At 44.8% G+C, this 24,514-nt stretch overlaps 1 protein-coding gene across 1 annotated transcript in view; it reads left to right on the plus strand.

The window, feature by feature from the left end:
* The window catches only part of lamc3 (laminin, gamma 3), a gene marked incomplete at its 3' end in the record, with an annotated part of 101,322 nt that overhangs the window by 60,635 nt on the left and 16,173 nt on the right, over window positions 1-24,514 (plus strand). The window contains exons 12-16 of the mRNA XM_079734546.1: window positions 2,725-2,961; window positions 21,432-21,620; window positions 22,488-22,733; window positions 23,531-23,684; window positions 23,916-24,058. Of these exons, the coding sequence (XP_079590672.1) occupies window positions 2,725-2,961; window positions 21,432-21,620; window positions 22,488-22,733; window positions 23,531-23,684; window positions 23,916-24,058 (969 nt within the window). The remainder of the gene's footprint in view (window positions 1-2,724; window positions 2,962-21,431; window positions 21,621-22,487; window positions 22,734-23,530; window positions 23,685-23,915; window positions 24,059-24,514) is intronic.

Here is a 24,514-nt window from a genome sequence, read left to right on the forward strand (position 1 = left end):
GCAGGTCTGTCCTGATGATGAATTACAGGAGTCAGGGAGATGGGTTCCTTGGCAAAGGTTGCCCCTCTACTGAGACTCCTGAGCTGCCAAACAATCTGTCCTCAATGAACGTCTTCCAATAGATGCTTCTCTCATCCAAAACGATTTGGCCAAAAAGTTAGAACCATTTAAAATAAATGAGACAGTCCGTTAGTTATTGAAGACATTTAGTTATCTCAATTTTCCTGTGTCTAAATGCCTCTTAATCTGTGAAAGAAACTCTGTTGCATTCATTACCTCCCACAGTTTTTACTCTTGTTATTTTCAGAGTTTATGCCGATTCAGGCTATTTAAACATCTTTGATTTTAACCTAGAATAGCTCCTGCCTTTATCGGAAGACGTCCACGTTGCTCGGCAGCGAGGAGGGGAATTACGTGGGATTAAACCGCCGAGATGAGTGAACAGCTTGCTAAAATATCTTATTAGAGGTTCAACGCGGCTGAGTCATACACCGAGCGTGCACACTCCTGTGAGCGTGCACGAGGCTCACAGAACAATCCTCCACTACCCGGACAGAACTGGAAACAGCTCAGCAAGCACATACCTCTCGTATGCTTTTTTACACAGAACTACACGCCTGTGCGTTTCAGCTTCATAGGTAAACACCCTGGTAATGATTGTGTTGGGGCCCCAGCGAGCTCCTACACTCATTATACGATGGGTTTCAGAGCAGGCTGCACTGCAGAAATGAATGTGTGTTTCCCCTAAACCTTTCTCCTCAACTCATCTCTCCCTTAACCCCAATCCGTTTTTTACTTTTTGATGTCCTCGTTGTTTCCAGATACAAGTTTTGTATCGAAGGCTATCTATTTCATAGACTAAGATAGTCTAATAATAGTGTGGAAAGTCTGGGCATTTCACTTTGCTTTCATTTCTTATTCCTCCACCTTCCTGCCCCAATAAAGAGAGAGCAGAGTTCCTCAGACAAAAGAGCCAATCCTTTGGAGGCTTTCAAGGAACTGTAAGAAGCGGTTTCAAGTGAATCGCTCCACAGAAGCAACTTCACAGCCAGAAGCAACTTTAAAGCCTTCTCCCAAACCGAGAGAGACCTTTGCGCGGAAGGAAATTAAAATCACAAACGGTCTAATGAGGTTTCTGAAGAGTGAGTCGGTGAGACTTCTCAGTGAGTTACCAGCCGCAGAATTAATTTAAATGCAGAGTTCAGCGTCTGCTTTTAATTGCTCACAAACCACCTCATTGGCAAAGCTGACATCATGACAGCAGGTTGAGCAGCAGATGAGGGGGTGCTTATCAGAGACGGACAGGAGGGACACACCGCCATTAGGACCTGGTCAGGGTCAAGGTCAATGTCACTCCGCCCCACACACACACACACTCACACACACACACACACACACACACACACACACACACACACACACACACACACACACACACACACCTGCAAACACACACTTATCCTCTGGATCAGTCTCCCGAATTAAACTTCATAGATAGATACGTTAGCATTCTCTGTGTCGTGTGCCCTGCCTCTGTGTGTGCCAAGAAAACCCAATAAAACGTGCATGCTCACACACACAAAAACATAGACAAACACACACACAGGCAGACATGGAGATCTACACACTTACAGACACACATACACAGGCAGATATAGCCGAACACATTCAAACACAGATAAAAGGCACATATATGCACACAGACATACTTACGGACAGAAAGACTCACTCACTCACTCACTCACTCACTTCCTCACACACACTCACACACACAGTGAAGCATGTGTCGGACACAGCCTAGAGGAGCTGAAGGCCGGGCAGATCACTACTTGTGTTGTGTTGTGTGTTTGTTGGCAAGCTCTCTGGTTGAGTGAGGTATAGTTCTCTGCTTCATCACTATTCATGAGGGATGAGGGAGGAATGGACCCCAGGACCCCAGGGAACACACATCTCTGTCTCTCTCTGTCTCTGTCTCTGTCTCTGTCTCTGTCTCTGTCTCTGTCTCTCTCTCTCTCTCTCTCTCTCTCTCTCTCTCTCTCTCTCTCTCTCTCTCTCTTTCTCTCTCTCTCTCTGTCTCCCTCCTTCTCTCCTCTATCACCCTCCCTCTCCATCTCTCCTTTGTCTCTCCATCTATCTCTCTCTCTTTCACGCCCCACTGTTGCAGTGCGTCATTCACTGCCTATATCAAAGCTGTTCTGTCCAGAAACAGTGTGTGTGTGTTGGGAGTGAAGGGTGGAATTCTATGTGTCTGTGTGTGTGTTTGTATGTGTTTGTGTAATTGGATTGTTTAGTTTTGCTTTTGAGCGTTGATACTGCTGTTTGTAGCTATTTGTTTGTAGCTGTTATTCGAGGGTAACTGTTATTTTTGTGTTTGTTAAATTAGTTGTTAATTCAAGCTGTACAAGCAAACAAATTAAACAAACTATGACAAATACTTAAACGCTCTGCTAACAATAAACATCACCGCCCATTCCACCCACACACACTCACCTGGGTGTACACACACACACACACACACACACACACACACACACACACACACACACACACACGCACACCACAAGCGCCGCAGGGATAAATTACCCCCAGACAGGCCTGTACAAAACCCTCTATTATTAGTCTCTTACCTCTCGTCTCCACCGAGAGCTTCTCTAGTCTGACTCCCATGTGGTTCTCTCCACCTCCTCCACCCACCCACCCCACCCCTTACCCCACCCCCTGCAGACACCTCCCAGCTCTCTGGAGTACGCCTGGCCTCGGCTGCCATCCCCTCCTCGTCCTCCTCCTCCCCTCTGGCTCCTGCCCCCTGGGTGGAGGTGTGCTCCTGTCTCCGGGGCTTCGCCGGCCGGCTCTGTGAGTCCTGTGCGCCGGGCTTCACCAGGGAGACACCTCGCGGCGGCCCGCTGGCGCACTGCGTCCCCTGCACCTGCCACCAGCACGGACCCTGCCACCCAGAGACTGGTGAGCCCACCGCCGCTGCACCGCCGTGTGTGTGTGTGTGTATGTGTGTGTGTGTGTGTGTGTGTGGTGTGTGGTGGGTGTGGGTGTGTGTGTAAGTGTGTGTCTGTGTTGTGTGTGCATGTGTGTACGTGTGTGTGGTGTGTGTGAGTGGTGTTGTGAATTTGTGTAAGTGCATGTGCAGGTGTGTAGGTGCGTGCATTTGTTTCTGAGCATCAGGTGTATGTGTGTGTGTGTCTGTGCATGTGTGTGTTTGCTTGTGTGTTTGCGTGTGTGTACGAGCGTGCATGTGTCGCGGTGTTGAGTCTATGTGTATGTAGTTTCCTAAGCAGTGTATTTCTTAAGCAATGATGCGGAAAGGCCGTGATGGAGAAATGCAATGATGGGGAAAATGTACTTCTTCTAAAATGTTCCATTTCCGAGTTAGACGTTTGAATTAGATTCTATATATGGAGTTCTTCTCCGCCATGAACCAGCATGGGTTTCCTGAAATGTCCATAAATATCGTTAAGAAAGATCTGCACTGATGAAAGCATAAAATAATAAGGCGATTTTGATATAAAGTACTAAAATATGCAACTTTAAAATTTGAAATATGAAATATTTGTGTCAGTTTTCTAGCAAACAATATCCACCTTCAATTTTTGGAGAAACAATAGAATCACAGTGAGCATCTCTGTAATCAGAAAACCTCTCCAAGTGTGTGTAGACGAAAGCTCATAATATAAAGCAAGTTATCTTGTGTGGCTTCTGAAGTCATGTCTGTTGAATAATGCATGATTGAAATACTTTTATTCAAATAATGATCAGGTGAGAAAATCAATTAAAAAGGGGTTTTATTTTATGCGTTTAAATTATTGATTTAAATTGTTTAAATTAATTATTTAAAGGGGACATATCATACCACCAGGTGTGAGTGTGATTTGCCATTACAAGCAGGTTTGAAAATGTGCAGCATTGTGACATCACAGGTGGGCGTGTCCATCTAGATGTGTGCTGGATAGATCAGTCTACCAGCCTACCCAGTAGACTAGAAAACACTGCTCATCTATCTGTCACACATCTAGGTGGACTCGCCCACCTGTGATGTCACAATGCTGCACATTTTGAAAACGGCTTGTAATGACTAATCACACTCACACCTGGTGGTATGATATGTCCCCTTTAACACTTAAATTAAGGCCAAGCTATCATCCCCATCATAAAAGTGCCGTATTTTACCACCAGGTTTTACGCTGATGAGCCATCACAAACCATTTCACAATCCTCCCTCCAGTGACATCAGCTGTGATGTCACCAGAGGGTAGATTGTGTAACGGCTTGTATCGGCGATTCAAAAAATCAATGGTAAAATAGTGCACCTTCAATGTAGAGATAGCAGTCCCTCTCTTTCCAAGGTTTAATCTCTCTCCAACAAAAAATCACATCAAACGTCAAACCATCCTAGTCATTTAACACGTGAGAAAGACTTTGTTAAACTGCCTATAAATGCCCGCAGCAGCAGAAGCTGCCGTGTTCGGCTGCCTTATCTATCATACCTGACTGCAACACATAAACTACACTCGACTTCTCCTCTGCAGAAGTGATTTCATGCCTCCTACACACAATAATTTATTGGAGCTTAGCAAGGGCAATCCCATTAGTAATAGCAATATAAAAAAAAGACAATATTGTCGTAATAAAGTTCATCACATGCTGTTTTATGCTGCATAGGAAATGAAATGCTTTAACTTAATAGGTAGAATGTTTCTTCCGCCTCACCAGTACTTCTATATGTGCTATATTTGAATTGCTGTTTGCGTTATTTAAAGGCAACAACTTCTGGAATTTAGTGAGCAGGCGATGCTGAACTGAGATCTGAAAAGGTAATATTTTTGGGGATAGTAATGAAAAGGGGGTTACGGCTGAGTAAAGGGTTTCCCCGTGGTGGGGAACATGTTGTTTGTCTGAATCGCTGATATCGCTGAGTTCTGACAGCTTTTAATGGATATTAAAGGATTTAAAATCTTGCTTATAACTAACTGTGTCATGTCGCTTTTTCTCAGCGAACATCAAAGTTGCTCTAAAGCACCTTCCGGAAGAGTAAATTTAGACGTTAGTTTACGTTTTATACTTTGAGATCTTGACTTTGAGATTGTAAACATTCGGAGTAACCCTGGTGAATCCCTGTACTTAATAGAAAATACTGACGCATGAATGCGTGACTTATAGTTAATGTGAAGCTGTGTATGTTTACATGTTGACTATCTTGTTATCATGTAGCCACAAGAATTTGGTGACGGTCGCGGCCTAACCTTGTACAAAAGCTATAAGCTGCTACTGCGATTGTCAGTGCTGGAGGTTGGTGCTTCCAAAAAACTTTTAGACCCTGATAGTACAGTGCCACATTTCATATTCAACGTTGCTCATTGTAATCAGAAACAGAACGAAATGTAAACCAATGCATTTTAAATGGGAGCATTGTTCAAACGAGAGAGAGTGTGCGCAGACAGTACACTCTCTCTCTGCACGCTCTAACATCATCTTGTAATAACGATAATTGAATAAAAGCTAGATGTCTACTTATAATATAAGAACTAAATCATTTTATATAAAAAAAAATATATAGGCCTATATAATATATATTTTTATATTTAATTAATACAATATTGAACCAATCGGGAGATTTTTTTCAACTTCAAAAGGGCTGCGCAGTGCACGCTCTCGCCCCCCATATCGTTCTATTTCCCACAGTTTAGACTTGTAATTAATACGTTTAGTTTGTATTCAACGTGACTCTTTTCTTTTTTTTGGTGTCTGGTGGCTAGTAGGCCAAGGCTATAATGTCACTCTGAGAGATGTGCACGGACACATTTAACGAGGCAGGGTTATTTGAAATAATTCATTAAATTATCATGTGTGAGAGGTCATTCCTCCTCCTGAGTGAGTAGGGTGTGTATTGACAACACAGTCTCACTCCGAGAACGTATACCGACTGTTGGCAAGGGCACTTTAGCGTCGGTCGCTGACGGGGAAAGTACCCTTCGGCGTCGTCTGCAGACAGAGAGGGGGTTCAATTCACTACAATGTTATGCCATCCCCGGCGTTGTTTGACGTTCAGAGCGGGTGCTCCAGCAGCCCATTCACTCCTGTATTAACTCGACTACGGCTATAATAGAAGCTGTGAGCAGTCTTTGCTATTGGATAGTTTTCAGGATATTTATTTCTTTATTATATACGGAGACCACCAAACTTCCAATTAAATTCAAGATGGGTGTGCGAGAATAGGGATATAGTGCCATACCGTCAATCTGAATTTTATTCAGGCTGGTCAATGGTATAACGATAATTGAATAAAAGCTATAGTCTACTTATAATATTATAACTAAATAATTGTATATTTCTATATATATATATTAATATTTAATTAATTAAATACAATAATGGCTTTAAACATGTGACATGCCTTTTTTTGGCCTTTTCTTTTCAATGGGCCTGCGTCAACGTCACGTGACCTAGGGTCCGCTGGTTAGGAAATAGACAGATATTCCAAGGTTTCCTTCAAATGGCACCTTGGAATATGTTATTTTCCGCAGTTTAGACTTGTAATTAATAAGTTACTTTTTTAATGAACTTTAATCTTTTTTTTTAAATCACTGTCTGGTGGTTTGTTTGGTCACTACCTAACTCGAAACCTCAGACCCCCCCCCTCTCTGCCCTCGGGGTCCGACCGGCCAAGTTTCGGTGTGGGGGTCCCAGTTAGGCCCTAGAATAAGGTATTCAAATTTCAGGGCGGCAGGACCTTCCTATCTCAAAAACCACCACATTTCCACCACATTCTGAACCACTAGGTCTTAAAGGCAACACTTCTGAGAGGCTTTGTCCAAATAACAGTCCATTTGGGAAAACTTATTTTTCTCTAAGGGCTAGAAAAAAAAATATATATATATGATACCACCACCACTGGGACGTGGCAACAATTCTCCATATCCATATGGGGAGGGGGGGGAAGCTTGTGGACATTAGGGTCATACACTAGACATAAATAGGAAGCAAACTCAGGAGGAGGAATAACCTCTGACACATATTTAATTAATTGTTTCAAATAACCCTGCCTCGTTAAATCAATGACCTTGGTGTTTTGCTTTCAAGAATAGGTTATAGACGAAGTCTAAACTGCAGAAAATAAAAACATCCAAGGTGCCTTTAGACCTTGGAATATCTGTCTATTTCCAAACCAGCGGACCCTAGTTTACGACAAAAACAACACAATTGACGGCAGCTCCGTTGCCGCGTGGTTTGTAGGACCATGTAAGGGGCAGAGGGGGCGGTCGATAGCAACCACCATAGCAACCATGACAGTCAAGTGACGTGGACGCAGCCCCATTGAAAAGAATAGGGCATGTCATGATTAGAGCCGTTATTGTAATGCGTTTTCCGCGATGGACCAACATAGTTACATTCTGGTGTGAGACTGGGTTTAAGGGACGTGGTTAGTTTCAGTTTTCGAGGGGATCTGCTGCAAAAATCGGTTGCTGTTTTGACCAATCCATAACTAGAGCGTGCACTGCGCCGACCTTCTGAAGTCGAAAAAAAATCTCCCGATTGAAATCCATTGGTTTAATATGGAATTAATTACATATTAAAATATATGTTATATTTAAATATAAATATACAATTACTTACTTATAATATTATGAGTAGACTATGAAGCTTTAATTCAATTATCGTTATAGCAAGATCTGTTTGAGCGTGCACTGGGCAGCCCGGCCCCCCTTCTGAAGTCGAAAAGAATCACCTGATTGAAATGCATTGGTTTAATATTGAATCAATTAAATATTAAAATATAGATTATATATCCTATATAAATATACAATTATTTAATTATAATATTATAAGTAAACCATGTAGCTTTTATTCAATTATCGTTATAACAAGATCTGTAGCCTATCTGCACTTCCACCAAAGTGTAGGCCTAAGTGTGGTTCTGGTATACCAGACAATATTAAAATATTCATAATATAAAAACGATATAAAAAATAAGGTTATGGGCCGAATTCGGTTAAAATTCAGCCTCTGCTGGCCCACGACTAGATCGCCTCATTTCCTCGTTACAGTCTTTAATTTAATTATCTTTAAATGATTATGACCATGGAGCCTTTATTCTCTTGCCGTTATCATTACATCCTTTCTCGTTATATCGATATAAATTCTCGAAACACAGTGGAAAAGAGAGAGAGGGAGCCATAGAGAGGGACACTGATCGCTATCGTGTACGTTCCGTTATTTTTCGTAGCACGGAAAAATCAGAGAAACGCTCCCATTCAGAATGCATTGCGTTACATTTCGTTCTGTGGAGCACGTTTTTTTAATTTTTTAATATTTTTATTTATTTATTTATTTTCAGTTTTTGAGGAGGTCTGCTTCAAAAATGCAAAAATGGAAATATTTACATAACTAGAGGGTGTATCTGCGCACACCCCCTCTGAAGCCTCTCTCTCTCTCTCTCTCTCTCTCTCTCTCTCTCTCTCTCTCTCTCCCTCTCTCTCTTTCTCTCTCTCTCGTTTCGTTCTGTGGATCACGTTAATTGTCTGAGAAACGCGCGTTCTGTTAAGCACATTTGTTTCCGTTTTTTAAGAGGTCTGCTTAAAAAATCGGAAATATTGACCTATATATAACTAGGGTGCACTGTACTGTCTGCGCACACTCTCTCTCTCTCGTCTGAAAAACAATTCAAAATGCATTGGTTTACATTTCGTTCTGTGTAGCACGGAAACATCGGAGAAATGCTCCCATTCAGAATGCATTGGTTTACATTTCGTTCTGTGTAGCACGAAAAAAGTCGGACAATCGTGCTCTGGGACACGATTCAATAGATTAACGTTCGTGCGCATGAGCACCAAATCGCTTGATACCGGATTGTGTAGGGATACTAGGGTACTGAAATGTGCTGGGAAACTTGACGACTTGTGGCCATCCCCATCAACGGTAGCAGGATGTAAATGAGGACACTATGGACGTCCATTAGGAATTAACCATGTTTACATGCAGAGTTTAGTTTAATTAATGCCCAGACCTAATTCGAGTAAAGTCAGACGTATTTCCATGCTTATTACTTTTTGGTATGTATCATGTTTATGGAAGGGATAATGCCCGACGAGGTGTCCATTATCAGGAATTAATGGAGGCCTAGATGGTTGCCTCGGCGAAGTCCATTAATTCCTGATAATGGACACCTCGAAGGGCATGATCCCGCTTATACCTAGTCACTTGCATTTTCATTTCATTTCATTAACAACGCAAACAACATAGACTCCACATGCACTGAAAAAAACATCTTAATGAATACCCTTCCTGAATACTGAACTAAACATCAAATATGCAGGATTTATGTAAATAATAAAAGGGCAATTTACTGAGAATCATGCTTGTATGCCCGGATGCAATCTCTCTCTCTCTCTCTCTCTCTCTCTCTCTCTCTCTCTCTCTCTTTCCATGCACTCTCTCTTTACTTCACATTCTGTTGCCCCCCGTCCAAGTTCACATCCTCTGTCTCTTTCTTCCTTCCCCTCTCTGTACCCCTCCCTCCCTCCCTCCTTCAGATACCAATCTGGCCTAGTTGGGGAGTTGCCTAAAGCACACACATACACTATGGTTGTGTATGTGTGTGTGTATGCGTGTGCATGAGTGTTGGGCTACCTGCCGGCGTGTGTGTTTGTGTGTCTGTGTGTGTTCGAATATGTGCCTCAGTTGTGCTTTTGCGAGTGAATGTGTGTCTGTGTGTGTGTGAGGGTTTTACTTTGTGCCTTTGCATGTGTGTGTGGGATTGACTATGTGCCTTTGTTTGTGTTTGACTTTGTGTGTGTGTGTGTGTGTGTGTGTGTGTGTGTGTGTGTGTGTGTGCATGTTACGCGTGCGTGCGTGTGTGTGTGTGTGTGTGTATGTGTGTGTGTGTGCGTGTGTGTGTGTGTGCGTGTTTGTGTGTGTTTGGGGCCCAGATGCAGGCCTGGTGTCAGTGCATGTCTGCCGCCGCTCTAATTAAGCGTGTTAGTTGCCTCTCGGATAATGAACTCTGATTGGCTTGCAGATTTCTTGTCTCACTTGACTCTTGGAAATGTTGTGTTTTTTCTTTCTCTGTCTCTGTTTGTTTATAGGTTTCTGCTGCTACTTACTCTTCTTTGTTCTGTCTGCGGTTTCCCTCTCTTTCTCCTCCCGTTGTTCTTGTCCTTGCCTCTCTGCTGTTGTTAAAGAGAGATGATGTCATGCTGGAGACTGTATAGTCTGGCCCATGTAGAGCCCATCTCCCCCCCATCCGACAAACCACACAATACAGGATTGTATTGGTCCAATGAGAATGAAAACCGCTATGCATCATGGGGTATAATGTGGAAATAAGTGCATCAGTTGAACACTTATTTTATGGTGCATTATGGTCATTATTAAGTTTTAGTGCACTATGTGGGGGTTACCATATTTTGTACATTTCAGACAATATTTCCAAATGGTGACCCTCTAAAACCTGGGGTGTCAGTGTCAGGGCTTCAGTAATGCGCTATACAAGGCAGAAGTGGACAAATGGGAACAGAGTCAAAGAGAGCATCGAGTTGAGATTGTAATTTCCAACCATCGCTTGGCATACACCGCGGGGAATCAGAGAGTTGATTCCCTGGGTCGATTGGGTTGTGCATGGATTGCTTCCACATCTCAATCCACAGACATTTGAACAAAAGCAGAATCGTGCAGTGAAAAAAGTAACTGTGGATTTTTAAGTCTTGCTTAAACTTTGGCTGTCTGGCTGCTCCCCCTTTCCTCAGGGGTGACCTTGTGTTCCTCCATTTTATTCAAACTCCTACCTCGTTTTCCTTTGTCAATGCTTCATTTGGCCTTTTGCAGCTACTTGTGATTTTCTGTTTCTTGGTAACCTTCAAGCCCTTCCATCGTTTAATACACTGCATCAAAAATGTAATTATGTCAGATGATTGGGATTTCACTTAGTTTGCTTTCTTCATTGGCCAAAATTCTCAAAGTGGGACAGGAAGTGAAAGGAAGGGAATTGATTGATTTAGTGTATGCATGTATTCATGTATTCTGTGGACTGAGCCATCAGCGGGCGCCTGAGCCGGTTGAACCCTGATGGTGTCTCAGTCCCATCATTTGTTCACTTCACAACGTTTTATCAAAGGTGCTTTAGTTTGTTTGACCAGGCAGTGTAAATCCAACACATTTTCACAAAGTCTTCTTGTGTGGTATCGCATGAAGCCAGTCACACACATTCACTTACCGACACGCAAACACCATTTTCAGGGATAAAGAACGAAATATCTAAACACAGACTTCAAATATCCTTTGAAGTTATCGATCAAAACCCACGTGGGCAGGGTGTCCTCGGCTTCTGAAGGTAAACCAGTGGACCTCTGAGAGGAGGTGTGAGCAGGGTGTGCCCCAGGGTCCAGGACACTGAAACCTTTATAGATCAATGGGTCCACAACACAGCGCCAGAGAGGCCCGATGGTGGCTTCTACTTCTCCAAGCACCACCATGTCACAAACGTAACTCCATAGCAGATCCATAAGTTCAGGGTGAGGGAGGCCTCTCACGGGAACTTGATTAGAGACAGCAAGCCTGTCTTCATCTTCATCATTATCGTCAGCATCCTCTGTCATCTGGTGGAGATGGGGGGGGGGGGGGGGGGGGGGGGGGGGGGGGGGGGGGGGGGTAACCTGCTGTTCATCCAATCAAAACCTTAATTGCTGTGTAATTACCTCACGGCTTGTACCGTCACGCAGGGCTCCGGCCCACACACGGATCACAGACGTGTGTGTGTGTGTGCGCCTGTGCGTTTGTGTAGCCGTTTTGCGTGAGCGTGTGTGCGTGTGTGACTGTGCGTGCATACCTACTTGTGTGTGCGTGTGTGTGCACCTGTGTGTTTGCGTGCGTGTGTGTCTACGTGTGTGCGCGTGTGTGTGTGTGTCGTGGTGTGAGTTTTGTGTGAGTATTCTTGGGCTGCTGGAGAGGGGGAGCTCCTGCAGCCAATGGCGCTTCATAATCATGATTTATTAACGTTCCCCGAGTCGTGTCGGCTGTATTTGCTGTAGCGCGAAACACCAGATTGCTGGTTAATATTTGTGGTGTAACGGGTGTATTTTTGTGTGTGTTTCCTGCAGAACAGTACTGTAGATGGGGCTAATGAAGTCAAGCATACCACCTCTGGAAACACACACACACCGTGGCCCTCCTTGCCTCCATATGTGTGTGCCCCAATGTTGATCTTTGTGTGTGTATCTGTGCACGTGTGTCTGTGTGTGTGTGTGTGTGTGTGTGTGCGTGTCCATGTTTGTTTTATTCATTTTGAACCTGATTTCATTACTTTGTTATTTGAACAAACTGAATTACATTGTAACGCAGTGTGTGGGTCTGTGTGCGTGTGTGTGAGTGTGTGTGAGTGTGTGTGTGCCTCTTTGTGTAGCCGAGTGCCACTGTGTCTGTTAATTGGTTACACAGTGTCCATAAAATTGGGCCGGGGCCAATAATTTACAAGCTCAGGGAGGGATGCTAGGGAAGTGATGGTTGTTGTTGGGAGATTGTTAAGGAGATCTCTCTTTATCTTTTCATTTATTCAATGGGTCAGGGCTGGACTCATTAATCAACCCAATACCTAAAATATGGGCTATGTCCTCATCTTAACATGCCTCGAACAACGGCCCTCAGCAAAAGCCTATTTCATGTTCCTCTTGCAGTGTAAACAATATGACATTGGTATTTTATGAGGTCTTCCTAAGAAGATGTGCGTGTCGAGTCTCCGTTGATGAGAACCTATGGCAACAGCAACATGAGCAGAGGCAGGCCACACCGCATAAACCCAGGAGAGTGCCCGGGGCGCTTCCAGAATTAGCGGCGAATAACATTACCTCTGTGCACTGGACAGAAGAGAAGAGCGGGGCATCATTGGCTGTACAGCCGGCCGCATCATGCCTATAGCCTGATGTTCTCCAGGGTCAGGAGGTTCTTATTTTTTTCGTTGTTGAGGACTGTGTTAGCCTTGGTAAATGTTCTCCTCTCTTCTGCAACGGCCGCACACTGGAAGTTAACATGCGAGCGGCTTGTTCACTTTGCTATTTTCTTTTGGTTTTCCTTCTTCCGGCCTTAATTTCATCACGTCGCAAAATATCCTGTTTTGTTTGGAAGGAGATTAGCGACGCACGCGCAACCGAGACGCGAGACGGGGCGTGTGAGAGGCAATTCCCTTTTCACCCAACATCTGTCTTTTCCCTTCCCTGATTCCCTATCCTTCTCCCTCCCTCCGCCTTTTCCTCTCTTTCTCTCTTTCTTCACATCCCATAACACTGACGCAAGCAGAACAACTCCAGCGCTTTCAAGCCGGCCCTGTGACAAACACAGCCCCCACCAGAGAGATTAGCCCAAGCCGCAGCCTCCTCGCTCTTTATCAGCTTGTCTGTGCCTTCCTCTGCAGAGCCTTCTCTGAATAATGACCTCCGTAAGCCCAAGATGGCATTTAGGCGGGCATCGGGGGGCTGGCATTGGGCAGCAGCCATGCATCTCCTTCTGAGACTCAGGCTTTTGTGTCACCAATCGCACACAACTCTCACACAGCATTCTGCCGTTTGTTTGCGGCTCTCCTAATAAGTGGTGCATTGAGCGCTGTGTTGTCTGTGTGTTGTGAAGGCTGATGCAAAAGGGGGGACAGGTACTCTGAGTTCCGGCCTTTTACTAAACCCCACTCTCACGCACACGCTTACACACACGCAGACATCACAGCCTCCAAGACCAGCACAAAGCGTCTTGTTTCCCAAGCGCTTTTCTTCCTACCCGACTGGCGTGACATTTAGCCATGGAGAAAAAATAAAAAAACGACGACAACTGTGAATTATTCAAAAGTTTGGCCTCGCAGAAATGTCAACGTGAAAGGAAAGCGCACATATATTTGTAAAGCAAAACAAGGAACAAAGAGATCTCTTTTGAGTTTTCCGTTTTAGAAATGTAGATATGCCGTCTGGTAACACAGGGCTAAAGGATGGCAACTGAAGCTCACGTATAGTTCCAGGTCTAATCTACTAGCCTAGAAGTTAGCACCAGAGCTAATGTCACAGATGACCACAAATATATATATATATATATATATACGTAATATATTTATTTATATATATATAAAAATATTACAAATATATATTTATATATACATGTATAAACATATATATATATATTAGTGCTGTCAAGCGATTAAAATATTTAATCGCGATTAATCGCATCAATGTCATAGTTAACTCGCGATTAATCGCGATTAATTGCACATTTCTTTATATACTAAATATCCCTTGATTTCGCGCTGCTAGCCTTTAAATGAGATCAGAGTGTTGAGAAGGACAGTAATAAAATATATTTGGTAAGATGGATATAAGAAGAGACCCGCAGTGAATTCAACCCGGTCCACTTGACATCAGGGAGGTGCATGACAGTGGTAGGCCTACCGTAAAACTTCAATAGCCCAGGCTTTTATTTGTTTCAATCACTGAACTTTCGAACAAAACTCTTGCTCATTAAAGGTGGGAAATACTATAACATTTATTATTTAAACCAGCATGAATATTCCTACCGTATGAAGGCCTATACACATTCCCAGGCTATCGAATAACACCTACACACACACACGGCGGCGGAGTGGTAATCGGGAGAGCTGGGGTGGGCCGTTAACGTTTCGGGGCTATGGGGCTGATTACTGCGGGATAACAATATTGCGTTTATAAAAGTTTCTTGCAGCGCCGTCCGACAGCCTGAGCTGTGCGCCCACAACCTCTCACTCACTCAACAGCCGTAACACTCAAAAACTGTCAACGTCGCAACCAAGTCGATTTTGTCTAGAGGGGAGTAACTGAGCGGCCCCTTCCGAAGTGGTACAGCCCAGGTGGTCCTTGAACTGCGATTGGTCGGAAAGAGGTAACAGCTAATGACAACATTGAACTCTCGTACCAGGCTCAAACAGAGTGACACACAAACACACACACACACACTTTTAAGGAGTTTTTGTGCGGCGTGCCTTTTGTTTTGTTTCCGGTGTAGCTAGATCCAGTATGGTTTTGGAGTTTTTCTTAAGTGACTAGTTGTTGCTAGACAGCAGGTGAAAAAACGACAATGTTTGCCAAACCATAAGAGCGTTAATCGCGCGATAAAAAAATTAACGCCGTTAAAATTGGTTTGCGTTAACGCCGTTAATAACGCGTTAAACTGACAGCACTAATATATATATATATATATATCTATGTTTCCAAAAGCATTTGGGTTGGTTATCCTTACTTTGTACCAAATGTAAAAACAGAGTTAAACATTGTGAGTGCTATAACAACATGCATAATAGCTACAAGCAAACATGTTTGAGTTCCCTTTTGGATTCATTAATTCCAAACGCCACTTTGGTGTTGGATTTAACAGACTATAAAATGTGTAGTTTCGGTAATTTCATGTCAAATCAGCCTTTTCCAATTTGCAGCCTTCACACTCCTTGCCATCACGCCTACAGCAGAATAAATAAAAGGCAGAGAGGCATGAAGCAAAGTTGGGAAAGTGGAGACATAAAGAGAACTATAATGATTAGTCTTTAAAAATGGTCTAACCAGGAGATAATTTACGGTACGGACTCCATTTAAAAACATCTATGCGCGTAAAAGGTGAATCGATACTTTCAAGAGGAATGCTTATAAAATCCATCGGGTATTAGGAAAACATAAATCAGAGAGGGGTTAGAGAGACATAGCATAAAGGGATGATTCACAATACAAAGCTTTCCCCCTCCAATAATGTGGCATTTCAGTGCAGATAAAACCCTCGGCAGCGAGACGCCCGGGGGCCTGTCACGCTTTTATCTCTGCCTCTGTAGCTGACCCGACTCGCCAATCATCAATCACCGAGTGATGCGTTTACCTTCCATCGCCACGCCTTGACAAGACATACTCAGTGAATATTTATGTATGTACTGAAAACTGTATCGGTGATGGTGGTGTGTAGCTGAATCTTTCCCTCTCTCTGTCTCTCTGTCTCTCTGTCTCTCTCTCTCTCTCTCTCTCTCTCTCTCTGTCTCTCTCTCTCTGTCTCGCTCTCTGTCTTCCTCTCGGTGTTTCAGTCTGTCTTTCTGTCTCCCTCTCTCTCTCTCTCTCTCTCTCTCTCTGTCTCTGTCTCTGTATCTGTCTCTCTCTTCTTCCAATCTCTCCCTCCTCCTATATGTTCCCCTGGGGCCATAGTGCAGATATGTTTCTTCTGTCTGTCCGTCTGCTTATCCCCAAACTTGCCTTATATCAAAAACAGGTACTTGTCTTAACATAATCCCTGTTATAATTTTAAAGCATGAACATCCCGCAATGAAAATGTGCAATTGTAATTAGCAGAGATTGAGATTTGAGTCTTTCTACTCTTAACAGTGAAGAAAGGGATAAACAACAGCTTGAGTGTATGCATTGGCTTGTTCTGTTGTTCTTCAAAGTACTACAGGCATATAAATGTGTGTTATATAATCATCCCCCGGTCTGCATCATTAAACAAAATAACTTATCTCGTATACCTCCCACGAGTTAGCAGTAAATCATAGAACCATCTTTGGAAAATAGTTAGACATAGGAGGGATAGAAAAGAATGGAGCAAAATAGAGAACAATAGAGTATGGTGGAGTAGAATACAGTATAACAGACTAAAGTAGAGTATAGAGCAGTAGAGTGTGGTGAAACAGAATAGAGTAGATCGAACTAGGGTAGTGCAGAGTGCAGTATAGTATAGTGGAATAGAATACAGTACAACAGACTACAGTAGAGTAGAGTGAAGTAGAGCATAATGGGATACAATAGAGTGAACAAGAGTATTATAGAGTGTGGTATAGTATAATGGAATAGAATAGAGTGCACTGGAGTACAAGTAGATTGTCGATCTTAAGCCAAAACTCAACACCTTAACCCCTAATTTGACTTCTGAGGCCAACCTTAACCGTGGGTTAGTTGAAGGGCAGGGTTAAAGAACAAGAAGACGTTTAAAGCCTGGAATAATCCTGTATGCATAAAGAGGTAGGAGCAACGCATGGCCACTAGCTATTCATTTGGTAATGAGTACAGCCTTCAGGGACTTTGGCCCTTTATTTTTCTTTCATTTTGTCCCCAGCGAAGATACAACAATGTATTCATGTCGTGTTCGTGAGAGGCTTGCTCAGTGAAGCCGTTAAGGCTGGTGCCTTCTGTTTGTGTGTGTGTGTGTGTGTGTGTGTGGTGTGTGTGTGTGTTTGTTTTTGTGTGTGCCTGTATATGTGTGTCTGTCTCTGTGTATATGTGTGTCTGTCTCTGTGTATATGTGTGTGGGTGTGGTTGTGGGTGTGTGTGTCTCTCTGTGTATATGTGTTGATTGTGTGTGTGCGGGTGTTAGTGTGTGTTTGGCTCTGAGTATATGTGTTGTCTGTGTGTGTGTGCGTGTTTGGCTCTCTGTGTATATGTCTTGCACAGACGCACAAACGGAGATAAACATTGGGACAGACACATATGGAAGCAAGGTGGGCCAATGTGTTTGTGTGTGTGTGTGTGTGTGTGTGTGTGTGTGGGTGTGTGTTTATGTGTCTATTTGTGTTGTTTGTGTGCGTGTGTATCTATAGAGAAAGAGGTTCACGAAGGTGAAACACGGAGTGATGCGGTACAGAGGAGAGAAGAAAGAGTGAGGGGAGAGAGAGGGGGAGAGTTATAGAAAGGGGGAGAGAGAAAGTAGGAGGGAGGAAAAAGAATGAGAGCAATAGACAGAGACGGGGGGACAAAGAAGGAATGTGCATGTGTGTGTGTGAGTGTGTGTTTGAGAGAGAGAAAGGGAGCGATAGAGAGAGTTTGAGGGTGAGAGAGAGGGAGAAAGAGAGTTCATGTAGACAGAGCAAGGTTGAGAGAGAGCGAGAGAGGAGAGAGAGAGAGTTTGACGGTGAGAGAGAGGGAGAAAGAGAGAGTACCAGATGTAGACAGAGCGAGGTTAAGAGAGAGAGAGAGAGAGAGAGAGAGTGAGAGAGAGAGAGGGTCTGCAAGCAGCGCCGGGAGCAGTGACGGTAGTAAGGCGGGTTTGATACGCATGTATGACGAACGGAATGCTCCAGCTCAGAGTATTCAACGCGTTGTGTGTCTAACAGAAACACACCTGCGATGGTCGAGTTAATAGTGCTGCAGAGTAGAGAGGGTTGGTGGAGGAGGGGAGAGGAGGAGGAGGAAAGGAGAGGAGGAGGAGGGGAGAGCGGGAGGAGGAGGGGAGAGATCGAGGAAGAGGGAATGGGAGGAGAGGTAGGAGGGGAGAGATGAAGGAAGAGGAGGAGGAGAAGGAAGAGGAGGCAGTGGAGAAGGAGGAGGAGAAGATAAGGGAGGGGGAGGAGGGGGAGGAGGAGGAAAGGAGAGATTGAGGAAGAGGATGAGGAGGAGAGAGGTGGAGAAGGAAGAGGAGGCAAGGGAGAAGGCGGAGGAGGCAAGGGAGAAGGAGGAGGAGGGGATAGGGAAGAGGGAGGAGGAGCAGGAGGAGGCATCCAGGGTGGGAATTTGAGTATCAGCTAACAGTTATTGATTTTGGCAGATGCAATATAGCCAGGCCATTTAGAATCCCCCTATCCCATTCGCAGCCAGTGACTCATTGTTGATTTATTGATGGAGATTTTGTGAGGAGGAGGGGTTTAATGAAAAGGTTATGGATAATCAGACGGGGAGAATATGATTCCAGCGGTTAGTTGTTGTTGTTGGTTCTGAGACACGGGCGTGTCAACAGTTTGACGGCCCTGTCAATATGCTGTGTGAGAATGCGGTCTCTGGGGAGCTGAGGAGCGGCGATGGATGCGTCCGCTGTATTGTTAGCGAGCGGGCCGGTGTGTGGCCGCTCGGCCCGCCACAGTACTCAGGGTTCAGTCATCTTCACAGCCAGTAAAGTCAGCACATTTCCCGCCATATAGGCCTACCATTAAGCTCAGAATGGCTCATTGGCGATTGATGCTTGTACGCTATCATTGTCGTCATATTGTGCTATGAAATCCAGGAAAGACTCACTCCTTTATGCAAGGGGGCACTCATTATCGCTAAGCACAATTTTTAAATTGCTGGTATTACATGCTTGGGATTCATGTATTATTCACCTCGCCAAAGAACTTGTAATGTTTTTCTTTCTTTTTTTATCCACTACTCGCACACTTCATCAGGCAAGAGAGTAATTATTTCCCCTAATGGCGTAGGGCGGTATTCATTCATTTTCGCAGGCATTATTACTTTACATAACTTTTAATGTCTCAACTTAAAGGAAAGGCTCTCTCTCACATTTAATGAACATTCAACATGTGCCGTTATTTAAATAATGCAGGTTACTGCTAATTCCACAAGTGGGTTCTCATTTTACTCAACATGTTCCTCTATCGTAGACTTTGACTTTAAAGGGATACACCGATATATTTGTAAATGGCGTTATCCTGTCTTGTCCATATTCAGACGAGTTGTTTAATTCCAAATGCCTTATTTGAAGGCGAGATCACTGGGTAAGCATTTGCTTCCTGTTAGCCACTTCCATTGACTTACAGAGCTCCTGTTCATGTTGTTACTGTAGCCTAGCTCCTGTTCATCTGATCATTAGTCTGCCTGCGATGTTCCGCAAGCGCAATTATATTATCATCTGCTACTGGCTGGGTGGTCTCCACGTAGACTCACCTGTCAGAGGCACATCACAGTCAGCCTCTTGATCACAGCGCCAAACAAAGTGCTGATTATTTGTGTGTTTGTAGACAAACTACAATGTTGTTTTGTTGTTACTGGCACTCGTTTTGAACCCTCACATGAACACAAGCTGGGCTATTATTACTCTAAGGGTCAATGGAAGCGGCTAACGGAAAGACAAGGCTAACCCAGTGAACTCCCCTTCTGGACGTTCAATGATGACGTGGAATCAAACAAGTCGTGTCTGGGTTGACAGGCCTCGGTAGGACAGGCAACCTCAATCTGGGTAGGACAGGCAAACGCCCATCCACAGATATGTCGCGGCATCCCTTTAAGGCTTCAACGTTGCTTTTAGTTTATAAAGAAGGGCCTCATGTTCAGGTGACTCACCACATAGAAAAAAACACTTTCCTTAAAGAAAGTAATGATGGGTAATGTTTGAGGAATATGTGGAAGCAGGGGAGATAGCAACAATATAAATGTTTGAATGTAGTAAAGCTAGTTTATGAACTTGCAAAGACAGATCGGATCTATTCAAGCTTATGTGTTACTTTATACAAATTAATCACGTCTAAAAGCCTTCCTTACTAGCTTGTATATTATCAGGACTATCTTGTTTTCTATGACCTGCCTCAATGAACATAAAAATCTATATCCAACAAGGTCTCTACAGTAATAAAGTGTATGTGAAGGACATTTAAATTACTCTCTCTTCAGTCCAGTATATACATTTAATAGGAAGCATGTCGAAACAGACACGGTATGTAGCCACACATGTGATACACCAAAAAGACTTATTGAATTGATGTTAAGGGGGCTTTTTTTCCAAGTCTACTGGAATAAGCATATGCACACACGCTCAAACATGCACATTTTAGGACATAATAAAAAAAGTAATCTCTCTCACTTGGGGGAGGATTGTCTTCCTGGCCGGGGGTCAGTCCTGTATTTCCCAAAGCAATTAAAGTTGGGGTGAATTTAGTTGTCTTCTGCTCTGTGTGGTGGACTTTGGGGATGTAGTCTTTAGCTTGTGTTTGTTTGTGGAGCAGTATTGGTTATGACCAGAGACACAGCGCCCCCTACTGGTGGACATGCACAAAGAATATTGTAGAAACAGTGTGTGTGCGTGCATATCTGTTTGTGTGTGCGTGTGTTTGTGTGCATATTTCTGTATGTGTGTGTGTGAGTGTGTGTGTTTGTGTATCCGTGGGTGTGTTTGTGTGTGTATCCGTGTATGTTTGTGTGTGCGTTTAAGTGTGTGTGTGTGTTGCCGTGTTTGTAGGAGTTTGCACACACATTGGTGTGTGTGCACATCTGTGTGGGTGTGGGTGTGTACATGTGTTTGTGTGTTTAAGTGTATGGGTGTTTGTGTCTGTGTGCATGCATGTGTGTATCAGTGTATATGAATGTGTCTTTAAGTGTATTCGTTGGTTGTGCCTGTGTGTTTGTGTGCATGATTGTGTGTGTGCGGGTGAATGTATGGGTGCATGCACATTGGTGTGCGTGCGTGTGTGTGTGTGTGTTTGTGTGTGCGCGTGTGTCCACATGCATGGCTGTGTGTGTGTGTATATTTGTGTGTGTGTGTGTGTTTGAGTGTGGGCGTGTGTTAGTGTGTGTGTGCATGCGTGTGTGTGTGTGTTGGTTAATGCATATGTGTGTGCGAGCACATTGGTTTAAGTGTGCATGTCTGTGTGTATGTGTGTTTCTGTGTGTGTGTGCATATGCTTGTCTGTATGTGTGTTTCTGTGTGAAGATTGTTAAAGACTGTATGTCTGTCCACCTCCTATTCTCCACCAGGCACGTGCGATTGTTCTGATTTCACCGCCGGGACGACCTGTGAGCAGTGCCTTGAAGGTTACTATGGTAATGCTCTGATTGGCACGCCGGGCGACTGCCGACCTTGCCCCTGCCCGGATCGTACCAGCTGCGCTCAGATCACTCAGACGAGGGAGGTGGTCTGTACCAACTGCCCAGCGGGGCGGACGGGTAAGAAACATAACCCATCTGCACGTCTGACATGAAGGGCCCTGCGAGCGTTCTCTGAGACTCTGTGAAACGGCCGGGTGAGCTGCCGGTCCGCTGGAGGAGGAAGAGTGTTGTAATGACCTTGTCCGCTGGCGGGGTTTATACCACCCGCCGATCCCTCTCACATCTCGATACCGTGAACCCCGTTTGATGTGGACACGAGATAACCTCCGACCCTGTACCTCAACTCACCTGCACCGCCAACATCCTCATGTTTCACCTGTTCACTCCTCATCCCTCCTCATCTCTCCTCCTCCCCTCCTCATCACTTCTCCTCCCTCCTCACTCCTCCTCACTCCTCCTCTCTCCTCCTCACTCCTCCTCACTCCTCCTCACTCCTCCTCACCTCCTCATCACTCCTCCTCCCTCCTCACTCCTCCTCACTCCTCACTCCTCCTCACCTCCTCCTCCTCCCCTCCTCATCACTTCTCCTCACTCCTCACTCCTCCTCACTCCTCCTCTCTCCTCCTCACTCCTCCTCACTCCTCACTCTTCCCCACCTCCTCATCACTCCTCCTCTCTCCTCCTCTCTCCTCCTCACTCCTCCTCACTCCTCCTCACTCCTCCTCACCTCCTCATCACTCCTCCCCCCTCCTCACTCCTCCTCACTCCTCACTCCTCCTCATTCCTCCTCCCTCCTCACTCCTCCTCACTCCTCACTCCTCCTCACCTCCTTCTCACTCCTCCTCCCTCCTCACTCCTCCTCACTCCTCCTCTCTCCTCCTCACCTCCTCCTCCCTCCTCACTCCTCCTCACTCCTCCTCACTCCTCCTCTCTCCTCCTCACCTCCTCCTCACTCCTCACTCCTCCTCCCCTTCTCCGCGGCAGGTGTGCGCTGTCAGAAGTGCGAGGACGGTTCCCACGGCGACCCCCTGGGCCAGGCGGGACCAGTTCGAGCCTGTGCTCGGTGCGACTGCAGCGGGAACGCGGACCCCAACGCAGTGGGCACCTGCCACCACCTGACAGGCCGCTGTCTGAAGTGCCTCGGCCACACGGAGGGGGAGCGCTGTGAGCGATGCCAGCAGGGTTTCTATGGCGACGCCCTGAACCAGACGATGGCCCAGAAATGCAAATGTGAGTGGTGGAGTGGTGGCTTTCATGTGCGGGTGTAGAGTGGGGTCCCTCTTATGAAGGATGAATCAAATCCAGTGTGGTTGGTTAAGGGCTCCATGGATGGCCTTTGTGGGTCTGTTTGCAGTTTGTCCTTTGTAGTTGTTTTTTTTTATTTGCCCAGGTATGACCGTGGTATGACGCAAAGCCTTCTGCTGAGGGTCAGCCCTGCTCTGGTAACAGGAAAGGAAAAATGCCTTTGATAAACCTACAAAGCTTTGGGCCGTAAGAAGGAGCTGAAGAGAACAGTTGAGTCATGAACGACAGCGGTGGTTGAGGTTGAGTTAGCAGAATGTGCTCTGACTGGGATTTGGGTAAAGTTAGCAGTACTAGTCCAGTAAGAAGAAATGCAGGAAACAAGTAAAGAGCAGCTAATGGGTGTGTGGTGAGCCTGGCCTGAGTCTGGCGCAGATTGGCTGCCTTGCATCACCCAAGTGGGTGCTACACACGTCACTGATAGTGGTGAGTGAGGTCCCCCCCTTCACTGTGAAGCGTCTTTGAGTGTCTAGAAAAGCGCTATATTAATTCAATCAATTATTATTATAAAAAGCACACACATGTTTAATGTTGAATAGAAAGAAAAAACAAAATGTTAACAATGTTTATTGTTTATCAGGTAAGTCTCATGAGGAGGAGACCTGAGAATGGCCTAAATCCACCATAACACTCGTCCAAACAAGTGTGTCTAATGCAGCGGAGTAAACAGCTGCATTACCCTGTCACCACCACCCATCTCACCAGACACGCTGTGTGTTGTTCAGCTTGCAGCTGCAGCCCAGCCGGGACCTCCGGCCCGGGGGGCCAGTGTCACCCCCACACCGGACACTGTCACTGCCTCCCCAACGTGGGCGGGAGGGACTGCAGCCGCTGCCGGGTCGGCTTCTTCCACCTCCAGCCCGGCCATGGCTGTCAGGGGTAACACCTCATTCCTTCATGATGCACCGTTTATAGTTGAAAATGTTACGAATCGTGGTGTAAACCTGCTGCTCTATACCGTTTAAGATGAGGCTAGTAAGGTTTGTCTTCATGCATTCATTTTGTGTTGTGTATTTTTAATTAAGGGTGCAGTGTGTAGGATTAGGAGTCATTTAATGAATTTGGCATTTATATTAATTTGGTCATTTAATTTGCTTTGCTGTTTGGCAGGTGCGACTGTAATGCCATTGGCTCGTCCTCCCCAGCCTGCCATCCAATCACAGGCATGTGTATGTGCCGTGCGGGCGTTGAAGGGAGGCAGTGTGACTCGTGTCGGGCGGGATTCTTCAGCTTCTCGTCCCGCGGTTGCCGAGGTACTGGACATTAGACCCTCAGATATACACAGCACCATTGTCGAGAGGTTCGATTCACCCATGATGAGAAAAAAAAGCATGCATGGTGTTGTGAGATGGTTTTGATAATAGGATCCAACAAGTGTCTTCTAAACTGTGGATTGAAGGGTTGTATGAACTCCCAGCCATAAGGTTCTGTGGTCAAACCCTAGTGTCTGCAGTGTACTTGAGTGTTAATGACACGACATTTACAATAAGGGTGCATTAGTTAACCATGATCAACTTAAATAATAATAAGCATTATTATATAGCATTAGCATAATGTTTAGGGTAAGGGTTTGTGGGTTAAGGTAGGCTAATCCTAACCCTATTAAATGAATAAATGAATCCCTTAGTTTACCTGAACTCCATTAGTACACTAGTCCTACACCATTAGTAATCTGTTAATAACTTGTAGTCAATGTTCATTACTGCTAA

The sequence above is a fragment of the Pollachius pollachius genome (assembly GCF_949987615.1).
Source record: "Pollachius pollachius genome assembly, chromosome: 4".
NCBI classification, from domain to species: Eukaryota; Metazoa; Chordata; class Actinopteri; order Gadiformes; family Gadidae; genus Pollachius; species Pollachius pollachius.